The following is a 16,328-nucleotide window of genomic DNA, read 5'->3' as shown; positions in this document are numbered from 1 at the left end:
AAAAAAAACTTGTTTGTTGACTTTTCCATAGACGTAGTAGACGTTCACATTTTTGTTTGCAGTAAGCAATTTTGAGTGGATATCTGTATTGATACAAAGGTCTTTATTATGATCACACACACACACACACACAAATCCGCTACACTAAGCCTTTCACTTTGGGGTTTAATAATAAGAGGTTGTTTGACTTTTGTGATTTAACTAAACAGTCATAAGGTTGTTGGTGCAGTAAGATATCTGTTCTTTGGCGTCCCCTGAAAGCTAGATAAGGAAAATGCCGGTGGAGCTCCCATTTCCTACTAAATCAGAAGCCTTTAGATAATTTGTAAGTCGCTCTGGATAAGAGCGTCTGCTAAATGACTTAAATGTAAATGTAAATAATGTAGATACTTTTCGTTTGGGTGGCCCCAGCGGGAATCAAACCTATGATCACAGCAAAACGGAGGTTGAAATATCATACAATTCAGTTCCATTTCCACTTGCTCCTGCTACCTTGTTGATACTTTGAGCGCCAATTAAAATCATACAGAACAAAAAAAAAAAAGTCAATTACAGCACAAAACATATACATTTGAAATAAACTTTTATTATATATAGTAACAAACCATTTCATCAAGGAACACAAACAGAACAAGCGGTTGCAAGTGAGATGGTAATAAAAACAAAATCGGCGCAGCATAGTCAAGACACAATGTCAAACTTGGACCATATCTGGACATTTAAAAATTACTCAAATGGAAAAAATAAATAAATCTCATTTGACAATATGCTGTCAATTTGTACCCTCTTGGCATCACGTTGCAGCAGCACGTGTGGATTGGCTTGTCTCCATTATTACTTCACCATTGTACATCCCAAATGGCACCCTATTCAGTGCACTATTGACCAGAGCCCTATGGACCCTTGTCAAAAGTAGGGCACCATGTTGGGAATAGGGTGCCATTTGAACCTATACTTTCCAACTAAAACAAACTATAGCTAACTAATTAAAAGACCCCATACCATCCAATGAAAGCCCCCCACACACACACACAGTCAAATGTCACCATCCCCGATCCCTCTACCCAAACAAGTCCTCTAAATACATTAAACACTATGTATGGATCCCAAAGCAGGAAGAGAAATCATGAACATGGACATTTGGCTTGATGGGCAGCTACAAAATGATCCCAGCGATGTCATCTTTCAGTTTATATATAAAAAGCTCTCCAATAAAATAAAGTCTTAAATCTGTCGTCCCCAAACAGTACATAAAACAGCTAGGCAGAAAGAAACCCTGAGTGCAGCAGAGTAGTGTTAAAGGGATTGTTCATTGAAAATACTAAAACATCTTTGATTCCTTACGCTATACGCATTCTAGGGACAAGGGGAGGCTATGTAAACTAACCCCAAGCGTGTATTGCACTAGAATGATTGGGAACTAAATATGTAATTTGGTTGAACTATCCCTTTTAAAAGGGTCAGAGTAGGGGGGGGGGGGGGGGGGGTAAGGGTCACCTTGAGATATAAACGGTGGTAGTAATAGTGGCGCTTCCAGGAGAACTTGTGTTCCATCACCTCATCAATATTAGGAGGTCAGTTCTGGTCTGTCCAGCCTACCGGGCCTAGCAGATAGCACTGCAGTTTAACACACTGGGCTAAATCCCCCTCTCCCTCTGTAGAGGGCACACACACACGGCTAACCACCCCCACTGTAGAGGTCACTCACAGGGCTAAATCCCCCCCACCCACCCCGGAGAGGTCAACCACCTTCCATTGATGAGAGTGAGGATGGTGAACAGTAACTAACTTCATAAAACCGTTAAGGAAATCTCACAACAAGTATATAAAGGAGCCCTATTTCATGGTGGTCCTCTGTAGCTTCGTTGGTATAGCATGGTGCTTGTAACGACAGGGTAATGGGTTCAATTCCCGGGTACACCCATACGTAAAATGTATTCACGCATGACTAAGTCGCTTTGGATAAAAGAGTGCTAAACAGCATATTATTATTATTATTATGTACCACCGACAAAGGGAATTGTAAAGACATGAGAAATGGCGACACCTTGTGGTCAGAAAGTGTTAGTGTTCGGAAAAGAATTATTTAAGAAACTCAGCACTTCAATGGGGATCATAAAATAAAATTAAAAAACGAATCTATTCTACCACACAACCGCCCTGCCAATGAACTTAGGGAGTGACAGGTTTGATTCCAACAGGACATGTCATACAGCCATCACGTGATTGAAATTTAAAAATCAAAGCCAAACTGAAAACAAAAAGGAGAGAAAAGTAAATCACAAGGTGTAGCAGTCAAAACAGACTGACATAGCGTCAAACTCATCGCACTTCAACACGGACAGACAGGACACCAACTTACGTTTTTATATGGTGGTTCTCAGGAACAGCAGAGACCTGAATAAAGTCCTGTCTGCATGTCAAGTCCGTCACAGCCGTGGATGTCCCAGTATATGATTCAAGGAAGCCATAAAAACTGGGTTATAAAACGGGGCCTAAAATGTTTTTTTTTGGTCCAGCAGTCATTGTTGTAGGTAGAAACAAAAATCACCCAGCCACTCAAATTCTTTAACCAGCTGAAATATTTTGGCCATAATTACAACAACAAAAAACTGATGATCATGCTTTGTAATGTTTCTAAAACAAGAAATGTGTTAGTAAGAAGTACAATTTAATAAATAAAAAAAATGGTGACCTCAGTCTTAAATCAAAATATCTGAGACAAAATGTTCAGTTGCCCCCTTTAAGGGCGGGAAGTTACCGCGGTAACGGGGCCACTCACATTCTGTCGTGTGTGTGTGTGTGTGTGTGTGTGTGAGAGAGAGAGAGATTTGGGCTCTGACTAGGGAGTTTCTTTGCCATCCATTGAAGCAGCAGACTCAAAACGAACGTTGAAAAACAACCGATCTTGTGAACAAAACAATTTAAATAGCCAAGAAACACGGGGACAAAGTCCCACTTTGTAGACTTGAGTAAATTAGACCAACGTTCATGCCTGTGAGCATGAATCTATCAGCACTTCACTCAGTGAGCTCAGCTCCCCTGCCAGGCAGTGTTGCTGCTCCAGGTGGGATATAGAACAGTGAGCTCAGCTCCCCTGCCAGGCAGTGTTGCTGCTCCAGGTGGGATATAGAACAGTGAGCTCAGCTCCCCTGCCAGGCAGTGTTGCTGCTCCAGGTGGGATATAGAACAGTGAGCTCAGCTCCCCTGCCAGGCAGTGTTGCTGCTCCAGGTGGGATATAGAACGTGAGCTCAGCTCCCCTGCCAGGCAGTGTTGCTGCTCCAGGTGGGATATAGAACGTGAGCTGAGCTCCCCTGCCAGGCAGTGTTGCTGCTCCAGGTGGGATATGGAACGTGAGCTCAGCTCCCCTGCCAGACAGTGTTGCTGCTCCAGGTGGGATATAGAACGTGAGCTCGGCTCCCCTGCCAGGCAGTGCTGCTGCTCCAGGTGAGATATAGAACGTTAGCTCGGCTCCCCTGCCAGGCAGTGTTGCTGCTCCAGGTGGGATATAGAACAGTGAGCTCAGCTCCCCTGCCAGGCAGTGTTGCTGCTCCAGGTGGCTCATAGGATTAGTATTTATTAGTACAATTAGCAGCTACGAAACAAAACAGAAATACTTTGAAAACCGCTATTGCAGTATTCTTCTAACATGTGCATACTTGACTATTTTTTTTTATTGGTGAATTTAAAACACTGGCACTGTAGAGGCCTGCAAATTGACCACCCGCCAATACCTAAATCTTGCCGCATTTGGCGGGTGTTCATTGTATGCGCCGATTATTAAAAACCTAAAGACCCGACCGAACACCAACCACTGTCTCTATAGCTTCCTGAACACGCCAAGCATCACACAACGCCGTTCTTCTCACCTCTGTGGTGTAATGTGATTAGTACTAATGAGCCCTGAGGGCTGGGTTGGGAGGATTAGTGATGCAGATGAAGCACAGAAGCTGGAGTGATGTTGGGTTGTTGAGCTGGTTAGTTTACCCTCAGTGGGAACGATCACAAAGACGGTGAGCGAGGGTGAGAAGGGCTCCGGGTATGTACTGGAGGGCACAGACGGGACAGTCAGGGGAGAGACATGCTGTAAGTGAGTCCCAGACCCAGTCCCTCCCTCGGTAGTTCTTGATCGAGGCCGGTAAGGGTGGGCTGTGGTTCTGAGCCTGTGCTCAGCATACAAGATGAGGGTTGTGAATGGACAAGACAGTCCCTAGTGAGGGGACAGGACAGTCCCTTGAGTTGTAATTGGTAGTAGTTGATTAGGGACAGAGGCTGACAGTGACAGTGTATATTGTGAGAGGGGACAGGACAGCCTCTTGGTAGTTCCTGGTTGAGGCCGGCGGGGGCAGCCGACAGATCGGAGGCATGTTCTATGTGGTGCTGAGGGTCCCGGGGTCATTGGTAGAGAAGGTAATTCTTGAGAGAGGCTGGTAGAGGCAGACCATGGATCCCACTCAGTCGTTCTCTGCCCAGAGCTACCCTCACAGAGCGCCGACACAGGTCCAGCAGAGGGAGAGGCTCAGCTGAGGAGAGAGGGAGAGAAACTTAGAGTACAGCAATACTTTCACATTTAGTTTACCTTAAATATCAGAGAGAGACAGAGAGAGAGACAGAGAGAGAGACAGAGAGAGAGACAGAGAGAGAGAGACAGAGACAGAGAGACAGAGACAGAGAGACAGAGACAGAGAGACAGAGAGAGAGACAGAGAGAGACCCCCCCATGTCCAATCATAACTGTCCTGTTGTTTTGTTGAACATTTACTAGTGAGGTTATTCATATTAGTGTACACGGAGTGAATCGCTCCAGTACAACAACATGTTTTGATAAACATTTTCTCATCAGAAATCACATTACCCCGAGAGGAGCAGTCATGAGGGCCAGCCAGTCAGTCCAGCGGGAGTCATTTCTACACTTGTCAAGCATCGTGTTTTGTTTTTGTCCACGGAGGCTTGTTTCACCCTTCAAAAGCCACAATGCTTTGTTATCTAAACTAGAGAGGGGGTTAACATGTCCCTGGCTCCTAGATATCTAAACTAGAGAGGGGGTTAACACGTCTCCTAGATATCTAAACTAGAGAGGGGGCTCCTAGATATCTAAACTAGAGAGGGGGCTCCTAGATATCTAAACTAGAGGGGGAATCTAGGAGCCAGAGATTTGCACGGTGAAAACGGTTTGAATACTCTTGAAATGCATGCTTCCTTCCACGCTTCTGACATGACATAATCGTGAAAGCAATGCAATGGAAAGCTTGCTTACAGTACACCATTCTACTTCTGTCAGATCAGTGATTCTTTTAAGGGATCATTCTCATGACACCTTACTGCAGACAATGCTACCCAAAGCCCGAGACGAGGCAGCACAGCCAAGCCCGAGACGAGGCAGCACAGCCAAGCCCGAGACGAGGCAGCACAGCCAAGCCCGAGACGAGGCAGCACAGCCAAGCCCGAGACGAGGCAGCACAGCCAAGCCCGAGACGAGGCAGCACAGCCAAGCCCGAGACGAGGCAGCACAGCCAAGCCCGAGACGAGGCAGCACAGCCAAGATGGTAGAAGAGAAAAAAAAATAAAAAGTGATCAACAGGTTTGTTTAGTTATTAATTTACCGTCGTCTCTGGGGCATAGGTCAGAGAGATCAAGTGATGTCATCACGATGCCGGTTGCACCTTATCACATAGTGCCCAACTGTCCAGGATAATAGTTAGGATCAATGGCTCTGTTAGCCTAAACAGATCTGGGACCAGGCTGTCTTGCTGAATTGACAAGCTCCAGTTTGAGAGAACAGCACAAACAGATCTGGGAACAGGCAAGCCTAAACGTAGTTCGTTCTAGCCTGGTCCCAGATAGGCGTTGGCAAGGCAACACAAACCAACACATTAAAAACAGTAACTATAGGAATTGGCAAGAGAGCACAAACTGATCTGGGAACAGGCAAGAAAGCCTCAATGCTCTTCTGGTGTAACTTTGGTGTGCAGTAATTTATTTTATTTTTTTTAAATACGGCCCAACCTTTGAATGTACAGTAACGCTCAAGTTCATTACATCAATAAAACACTGCAATTGTGTGTACGTCCCAAACAAATGGCACCCTATATAGTGCACTACTTTTGACCAGAGCCCTATCAAAAGTAGTGCACTACATAGGGAGTCATTAGGGACGCAGGCCAAAAATTGTGTCTATGATGTAGTTATGAATCACGTCATGTCTGTACAACGAAAGACCAGACCGAGCTGCTAAAGTTCCCCAGGAGGAAGTGTTCATGGGATAGCTAGGAACACGAGCAGTATAACCCTAACGTTACAGATCAAAACAGTCATGAACAGAGCCAACATTATTCCTTATCCTACTGCATGTCAGAGAGGCATGTTTGATCTACATAGCAGGTTTCTATCTGAACCTTCCAAAAATCTTGTGTAGTGCTGACAGCGCCCTACAGAGCACCGCAGGCACTACAGAGCACCGCAGGCACTACAGAGCACCGCAGAGCACCGCAGGCACTACAGAGCACCGCAGAGCACCGCAGGCACTACAGAGCACCGCAGAGCACCACAGAGCCCCGCAGGCACCACAGAGCCCCGCAGGCACCACAGAGCCCCGCAGGCACCACAGAGCCCCGCAGGCACCACAGAGCCCCGCAGGCACCACAGAGCCCCGCAGGCACCACAGGCAACCGCAGGCACCACAGAGCCCCGCAGGCACCACAGAGCCCCGCAGGCACCACAGAGCCCCGCAGGCACCACAGGCAACCGCAGGCACCACAGGCAACCGCAGGCACCACAGGCAACCGCAGGCACCACAGGCAACCGCAGGCACCACAGGCAACCGCAGGCACCACAGGCAACCGCAGGCACCACAGGCAACCGCAGGCACCACAGGGCACCGCAGGCACCACAGGGCACCGCAGGCACCACAGGGCACCGCAGGGCACCGCAGACACTACAGGGCACCGCAGACACTACAGGGCACCACAGGGCACCGCAGGCACTACAGAGCACCACAGAGCACCACAGAGCACCGCAGACACTACAGAGCACCACAGACACTACAGAGCACCGCAGACACTACAGGCACCACAGGGCACCGCAGGCACTACAGAGCACCACAGAGCACCACAGAGCACCGCAGACACTACAGAGCACCACAGAGCACCACAGACACTACAGAGCACCGCAGACACTACAGACACTACAGGCACCGCAGAACACTACAGGCACTACAGACACCACAGAGCACCGCAGAGCACCGCAGAGCACCGCAGAGCACCGCAGAGCACTGCAGAGCACCGCAGGCACTAGACACTACAGAGCACCGCAGGCACTACAGACACCACAGGGCACCGCAGACACCACAGGCACTACAGGGCACCGCAGGCACTACAGGCACCGCAGAGCACCGCAGAGCACCGCAGAGCACCGCAGAGCACCGCAGAGCACCGCAGAGCACCGCAGAGCACCGCAGAGCACCGCAGAGCACCGCAGACACTGCAGAGCACCGCAGACACTGCAGAGCACCGCAGACACTGCAGAGCACCGCAGAGCCCCGCAGAGCACCACAGCGCCCTACTGGCCCATGAGACTCCTATGGCGTTTAGAAAGTCTAAACCAATGTCTCTGGTAGAGCTGCACGATTAATCCAATTCAGATCCAAATTGTGATATTGACATGTGTAATATACATATAACTTCCTACATGCACAAGAAGATGCTGACCAATCACAAGCGGGCTCTCTAACTCTGCATGGCATGTCGGCCAATCACACTTCAGCCACCAATGTTAAAAGGCATTGATTGCCGATGCGTTTTAAGTGTGACACCCCTTTGACAAAACATCCCGATAGACATAGAAATCACTGAGGATTATCGCCTATCACATAGCCAAAGATGGCCTATTTATTGCCTTACCTCCCTACTCTTCTACATTTGCACACACTGTACATAGATTTATCTATTGTGTTATTGACTGTGCGTTTATTCCATGTGTAACTCTGTTCTTGTTTTTGTCGCACTGCTTTGCTTTATCTTGGCCAGGTCACAGTTCTCAACTGGCCTACCTGGTTAAATAAAAGGTGATTTAAAAAAATAAATAAAAATAAACCTTTTTTTTCTCAAACTGGTACCTGGTTAAATAAAGGTGACTTAAACTGGTACCCATCTAGTTGTAAGGAAGCATGTCACGGTCAGGTCTACACCTGTTGTATTCAGCGCATGTGACAATCAGTTTCTAGAAGATCACAAGCCGGACAGGAAATACAAGATTCCATCTCGCACAGATTTCTAAAATTAGGTCCTTAATTCATAATCGCAATATCTGGCCAAAGAACTTGGTAATTAGATACTTTGTCCAAACGGTGCAGCCCTAGTCTCAGAGCAAAGACGAAAGCCAACCCTGAACCCCTTAAAATATACTTACGATCGAGTCCATTGATGTACCGGATTCGTATTTCACAGTGCCCCCACACAGCACTGACGACAGGGTACAGCTTCCTCCCTTTGAGTCCTCTGAAAGCCACCCCAAGGTACTGTCCGTCCACTATATAGCTCAGAGTCCCCTCGTCCATGTCCAACACTACCAGGAATGAGTCGGGGACTAGAAACGTCTCATCCGGCTCCAGGAACGAAGGGTATGCCTTACTGGGCTGGTTCTTCCCATCGTGGTGAAGTTTATTCCGTCCCAGGTCCCAGCCCCAGGACTCGTGGTTATTACCCACCAGGGTCGTGTAGCCTACGGAATGTAACGGCGCGTCTCCTGTCGCCACGCCAACAACGGCGTGCGTTCCCCTCTGTCTCATGGCCCAGCTGATCTCCCAGACGTGGAGTCCCCGGGTGTAGCCGATACAGGCCCGGATGGCATCCGTGCTCTGAGCCACGGGGTGCCGATGGAAGACCAGTTTGTTGTCGTCCTTGACAAAAATGTTGAGCGATCGGTCGTTGTTGTTCCACGAGTGCTGCATCTGGACCTCCTGTCCAGCAGGGGGCATGTCCAGCAGCAGATCCAGCCTGGAGGGCTTGGCGTGGTCCAGAGCTGCCAACTCCAGCTTCAGAGGCCTGAACGCCGGGTCCCTCATGTCAATAGTCTTTATGCCTCCAGGGACGCTTTGCCCCATGCTCTTCTGGGACGTGAGCCCAAGTCCTCCTGCTCCTCCCCCTCCAAAAAAAGTAAAAATTAAAAAATGGGGGGAGCAAATGAAATCAGTTGATTGTTAGTTTCCCCCTCCTCTCCACAGCCAATCAGGAGGCTGGATTGGTGCCCCTGCTACTGGTTGCCGGTTAACAGGTTCAGGCCAGCTGCTGGTTCAATCCCGCCTGCAAAGAGATGGGGAAAGGAGAAGAGAGGTAGAACATTCAGCATTACACCACAGTACCCTGCTTCCTAAATCACTATAATATGGTCCTGTGTTACTCAGTTGGTAAGAGCCTGGGCATTCCTTTAGTCAGCATGCTAATTGCATGCTCCCTCAAAACTTGAGACATCTGAGGCATTGTGTGACAAAACTGCACATTTTAGTGGTCTTTTATTATCCCCCAGCACAAGGTGCACCTGTGTAATGATCATGCTGTTTAAAAATCAGAGCAAACAACTTCAGGGATATATTCACAAAGCAATATTACTGATCCAGGATCAGGTCTCCCCCTCATCCATATCATTATAATGATTTTTAAAAAAGGCTAAGATGGATCCTAAATCAAGGCCCGTATCCAAAAAAAAAGTGCTGTTCTAGGATCAGTTTAGCCTTTTTCGTTCATAATGAGTAAGATTGTGTGGTCAGATCCTAGATCTGCACTCCTACTCCGAGAAGCTATAGTGGATACGGGACCAAGTGTCCTCAACTCATGGGATACTGGTGTCCACGGAACACATTAAGGCTTTATGAAATCATGTCTTCAGATAATTTTGAACATTTCCGTGACAATTATTCCAAGAAATGCTTGAAGAAAGGTTGAGGGCAACGTCATAGCTCATTGCCGAAAGAAATGCCCCTCCTGGAAAGGCATAGTAGGCCTAACTAACTCAATAACGGTGCATAAAAGTACAACTGAGCTCAACGGTCAGCCATTTGTGATACGAAGAGAATTGAATTAGCTGAACCCGATTGAATGTTTTATGACTCAAAAACAACTGACACAGCCTTCAAGACAGACAACAAGGGAAGACTGGGTGTGTAAACCAACGAATATTTGTGGTTTCACATACAGCGAGTGGCAAAAACATTACCGCATTATTTGCAACTGAGGCTCTGCTAGTGTAAACAGACAGAGGGCCAGACAGCTGCTAAAGCCTGGTTTCCCCATCTCTGCAGTAAACATAAATATTCAGACAAACTAAAACTATGCCCACAAACAGGAAATAAGAAAGCCAGAGTCGTTTCCTATTATACAGCCGCCTGGTCGGGGCCAGCCACCACAGCCGCCTGGTCGGGGCCAGCCACCACAGTCGCCTGGTCGGGGCTAGCTGTTCACTATTGTACAGTTAACAGGAAAAGCAATCAAAACTTTGGTCTTAAAAATATAAAAACACACTTACTGTCTGTTGTTTTCAAGGGTAGGATAACACAAGGCTACTGGTCTGGCTACACTGACCGACTACTACTGGACAGCGCTACAAATCCCCTACTGACTTTGCCCCAAGTCCTAAGTGAAAGCCTGATGCACTGAGAAATTCAACCATACAATGCAGTGTGTAGGACTAGATGGACACCATGTTCACACACAGGTAACTCACACACACACACACACACAGGTAACTCACACACACACAGGTAACACACACACACACACACACAGGTAACTCACACACACACACAGGTAACTCACACACACACACAGGTAACACACACACACACACACAGGTAACACACACACACACACAGGTAACACACACACACAGGTAACACACACACACAGGTAACACACACACACAGGTAACACACACACACACACAGGTAACACACACACAGGTAACACACACACACACACAGGTAACACACACACACACAGGTAACACACACACACACACAGGTAACACACACACACACACAGGTAACACACACACACACACAGGTAACACACACACAGGTAACACACACACACACACAGGTAACACACACACAGGTAACACACACACACACACACACACAGGTAACACACACACACACACACACAGGTAACACACACACACACACACACAGGTAACACACACACACACAGGTAACACACACACACACACACACACAGGTAACACACACACACACACAGGTAACACACACACACACAGGTAACACACACACACACACACACACACGTAACACACACACACACACACACACACAGGTAACACACACACACACACACACACACAGGTAACACACACACACACACACACACACAGGTAACACACACACACACACACACACACACACACACAGGTAACTCACATAAGCACTTACTTTTTAATGAATGAATAGGAGGATTTCTTGACTGACTCAAACGCTGTAATCGTATGGAATAACAGCTGGCATAGCTTGGAACATAACGCACTCATAACTAACAACATCTTTCAAAACAATGCTTTTTGCAACATTTGTTTTGTTTGTTGCCGTGAGTTCAGAACGTCTTACAGGAAGTCCCATGAACAAAATGATTCACTTTACTGGAACACCTCAGATGTCATTTCCCCATCGGCAGCTTTGATTGAATCTATTTCTGTCCATGTTGCTAGGTCGTCATGAAGACGCACAGGAAACTAATTACACACAGGGAACTATAGACACAGCCAGGGAACTGTGCTGTCATCACACAGCCAGGGAACTGTGCTGTCATCACACACAGGGAAGTAATTATATACAGGGAACTGTGCTGCCACCGTCACACAGCCAGGGAGCTACAGGCAGCCAGGGAGCTATGGCATCAGAAACTAAACTGTGCAAGCTGCTGCTGAGAAGGGAAAGGCCCGACTAATTTAATTGTAGACAAGAGTTCATTGAGAAGTGTTTTGGCTCTTTTTCTAATGCAAGTAAACAACTATTTTAAGTGGGTCATGTCTCCTCAGTGATGGCCAAAACAGAGGAAGAATAGCCCTGCAGCGGGTGGCCACATGGCTCAAACGGCACCCTTTTCCTTACATAGAGCCCTACTTTTGACCAGCGCTGTAACGAGTCCTGGTCAAAAGTAGGGCACTAAATAGAGAGGCGTTCACAATCACAGCCTGGTTTAATCAATCATCCCGCTCAATGCCTGTCCAGCCTTCAGGGCCTCAGGACAGGGAGTATGAAACATGTTAAATTTGCACACTGTGCTGGAGACTTAATGTCACCCCCCCCCCCCCATGTAGTGCACTACTTTTGACCAGAGCCCTATAAAATAGTAGTGCTCTATATAGGAAATTTGGGATGCAAACTTAACCATTCATTCTTCTTTCTCAGAAGAACCACCACCGCTGTGCTGAAGTACTGAATTTCAAACCAAACACTTCATAAACGTGGGATTAAAGTAGAAATGCACAAAAAAAAAAAAATTTTTTTTTTTTAGTTTAAACGCAACATGTAAAGTGTTGGTCCCATGTTTCATGAGCTCAAATAAAAGATCACAGAAATGTTCCATACAAACAAAATTTGTATTTCTCTCAAATTGTGCGCACAAATATGTTTACATCCCTATTAGTGAGCATTTCTCCTTTGCCAAGATAATCCATCCACCTGACAGGTGTGGCATATCAAGAAGCTGATTAAACAGCATGATCATTACACAGGTGCACCTTGTGCTGGGGGCAATAGAAGGCCACTAAAATATGCAGTGTTGTCGCACAAACGCCACAGGTGTCCCAAGCTGAGGGAGTGTATAATTGGCATGCCAACTGCAGAAATGTCCACCAGAGCTGTTGCCAGAGAATTGAATGTTCATTTCTCTACCATAAGCCACCTCCAAGGTTGTTTTAGAGAATACGGCAGTACGTCCAACCAGCCTCAACCGCAGTGACAGTTGGTTTGTACTACCCTTCGATGGTGGTCCGCCAAATAGCAGAAACTTTAAAGTAATTCTTTACATTTTTGGTCTTAGGTTGAAGAAGGACAGGTGTTGAAAATGACCTATTTGATTGTTTATTCAACGTGTTCGTAACCGTCCCTATTCATACCATCCATAAATGAATGCGAGGGGAGGTGGAGTGTCTTGGTGTAATAACCCTGCAGCTGGGCTTGTTGGGGTTTCTGGGCCCCTGGGTTTAGTAAGGAGCTGATTGAGATGTGAAGGGGACTAAAAGGATTTAGCTGAGCCAAAGGAACACTAGTCTCTCGCGTTGACCAAGTCCGCATCTCATCTCTCGTGCGTTGATCAAGTCCACATTTAGGCCAAAACATGAACTATGTAGACGTCGTGGCAATTTCACGCTCCCATCTACCTCCAGTTTCTGAATCATGGGTAGCTATTAGAGTACAAAGAGACAAAAAAATGAAAGAAGCCAACTACAATAAGCAGGTTGAACCTGCTTGGGAAGTCCCAGGTATAGATAGATAGATACGTGGGTGTAGAAAGCTTTATTCAATGTGGAGCAATATCTTTGCTTCAGATTTTCATGTGAATATTATCAAACATGAAAAAGATATGAGTCTTTCCACACCAGAATTGCTTTGTTGCAGATAAAAGGCTGTGTGTGATGACATACTGTACACCAAGACAGTTTTGCGCTTAAGCTATGTCCCAAATAAACATGAGTTTAATGCATTTCCATTGCATTTTCCAGTCTATCAATAGTTGTCACACCAACTGTGGCAATAAAAGTCAAACTTGCCCAATCTGGTTCACGCATGCTCTCTAGCCAATAGTTTGCTGATAAACTAACCCGTCCAGTCTAACACTTTATGATGAGATGGATTAGAGAAAGAACATTTTTATGTGTTAATTGGCAGCTAAGCACCAATCATCGTGTCACTAGCATACAAATGAAGACCCTTGACTTTATTGGAAAAGAGCATCAAGCTATATCACCTTGCACTTTCACCACCCTGTAGCCTAAACTGCGCATGCTCTTTCCAAGTCGCAGTGGGAGGACCACACAACATAGCAATGCATGACTGCAAATTTAAACTCAAAATGGTGGTTATTCTAAATCAACAATTGCACAAAAAAATTGTTTCCACTTCAATTCATTGCATAGTTAAAATGACCAAAATAAATAGATGCCACTGTCGAACAAACAAACGGTCAACATTTATAAAATTGTTGCTTTTAAATATTGTACAGCAGAACTTCTCACATAAATACTGGATGGAAACATGCACTGTTGAAAAAAAACTATCGTTTTTATTGTAACTTTCTGTAACAAAAATAAAATGTTTAGTATGCTACCATAAATTCTAAAGAAACTTTGACAGAATACCATAAACTTTACAGTAATGTACTGTTAAACCAACGTTTCTTTGGAATTCCTGGTAACATACTGTACTAATTATTACAGTAATCTCCAGGTAATTGGCTGCCTGTAAATTACTGTAAAAAAAACCCATGTGTTTTACAGTGTGGTTTATAACTATCTCCATGTAATTAACTCATTCAAAACACGAGTTAAATTGTCAGCTAGGCAGTAGCCAGAATCCAACTACATGTTTAATTTTATTTTGTAGTTGGATAAATGATAAATCACCATCAGTAAAGCTCTGAGCCGGAAAGAGATATGGCTCTGAAAACGTACCTCAACCCAGGGCAGTGAAATCCTAATTATCCCAACTGGCAAATCGAGAAGATTAAAAATACTCCTAGTTTTTTTAAATGCCTGATAGTTTGTCAGTATGCTAGGCTAACTAATGTTATAGCAACCCATTGGGTTCGACTACACTTCCGGTAGCTTCTCACCCCCAACACTAAGTGTCACATTGTCATGGAATTCAACAGGCTGTTATACCATTAGCTAACCTAGTATGTAGAGGACAAACTAGCACCATTTATACTCTTCTCTATTTGTTTTTCGGGATAATTAGAGCACACTGCCATCCCCTGGATTGAGAAAGGTTTTCCGAGACATATCTCACACCGGCAGCGCTGTCCTGGTCGTGGCAGAGCCGCGGTTTAACCGGAGAATAATGAACGTCTAGTTAGTGGGATTCCGGTGTCCGTCTGCTCCTGGCTAGTCGGTATACCGTAACATTCACCCCGGTTGGAAGTAAACTATGACACTTGAGTCCCATGTGTGAACGTGTCTCTAGCACCCAGCAAGGTGAAGGTACTGCAGTGACTTTGTAGCTCTAACAGAGGAAGTGTGTCAACAAAAAAGAAAAGTACATTCATTGTTGAAAATAAATTAATTTGATACTTGTTAAGTTATCAACTTCTCTCACGACATGTTTTGTTGTTTGCGACTAAAAACATTGAATGCCAATTAGCGACCTAGACATGAAAACAGCATAAGTAAAACCGAAAACAAAATCTCTAAAAACACGAACTAAATAAAACTCACCTTCGCTTGGCAACTTAAGTGTTTTGTTTTTGTTCAACCAATAGCACCTGCAGAGGATTTGAAAAGCGAGGTTTTGCGATTGAAACAAAACTCCAGCACCATCGCATTGCTGTTGCTTTTATCCTCTTTCCCGTTTAGGGTTGGATGTGAATTAGGTAAAACCACGGCTGTCCTAACCAGTCACGTGGTCCAACAGCGCCCAGATGCTCTGCTGGGGTAAATTCATCAGGAACCAAACCGGGAGGGAGGAGGAACTACACGGATTTATCTAATAACAAACACTCGCTTTCGCAGCAAAACCTTTTTTAAATTTTTTTTACCGTTTGAAGAGAATCAGACAATTAAGTTGGAATTCCGAACCAGTTTACTACATTAAAATGGTGGAAGCCCTCAATAGAGTCCCACAGTGGAGGTGTCATAATACCCATAAAACCTAGTGGTCAAACAGGGAATTAAACAAGGAGATTTCCAATCGTTTATCCACCATTCATTTTTCCCATGGTGGATTTTAGAAACACTTAAAATAAGGTCTGTTTTTCGTGTAGGCTTACCTTGGCGTGACGTTTTTAGAACCATGTAAATCTCTCTCAGACAAGGTTGTCTTGTCAATATATTTGCCTATATTTACCCCCCAACAAATGAAATGTTAATATGCTGCTTACGTGGCTATCATAAAGAACTATAAACGAGACTGCCAAATCGAGGTAAAGGTAAGACTCTCTGGAATAACTATCTAATGTTAGCTAAATCTAGTAATTAATATATTGACAACATTTCTTTAAATATACCTGTTAGCATAGGTGCCAGCTAGAGATGAGGTGCAGGGATTTGTAATCGACTTTGATGCTAATTTAACATTTTTGAATCTGGGAATAAATAGAGCCAAA

At 45.4% G+C, this 16,328-nt stretch overlaps 1 protein-coding gene across 1 annotated transcript; it reads right to left on the bottom strand.

The window, feature by feature from the left end:
• Positions 1-566: 566 nt before the first annotated feature.
• On the bottom strand, positions 567-15,709 carry spsb1 (splA/ryanodine receptor domain and SOCS box containing 1). Its single transcript, XM_029718382.1, has 3 exons — positions 15,442-15,709; positions 8,407-9,299; positions 567-4,524 (listed from the first exon to the last, which is right to left on the bottom strand). Exons 2-3 carry the CDS (start codon positions 9,098-9,100, stop codon positions 4,397-4,399), a joined length of 822 nt encoding a protein of 273 aa, XP_029574242.1. The 5' UTR covers positions 9,101-9,299; positions 15,442-15,709; the 3' UTR covers positions 567-4,396.
• Positions 15,710-16,328: the final 619 nt, after the last annotated feature.

The sequence above is a fragment of the Salmo trutta genome, chromosome 28, assembly GCF_901001165.1.
Source record: "Salmo trutta chromosome 28, fSalTru1.1, whole genome shotgun sequence".
NCBI lineage: Eukaryota > Metazoa > Chordata > Actinopteri > Salmoniformes > Salmonidae > Salmo > Salmo trutta.
Note: the sequence above shows the minus strand (reverse complement) of the source record. Positions and strands in the feature narration are given on the sequence as shown.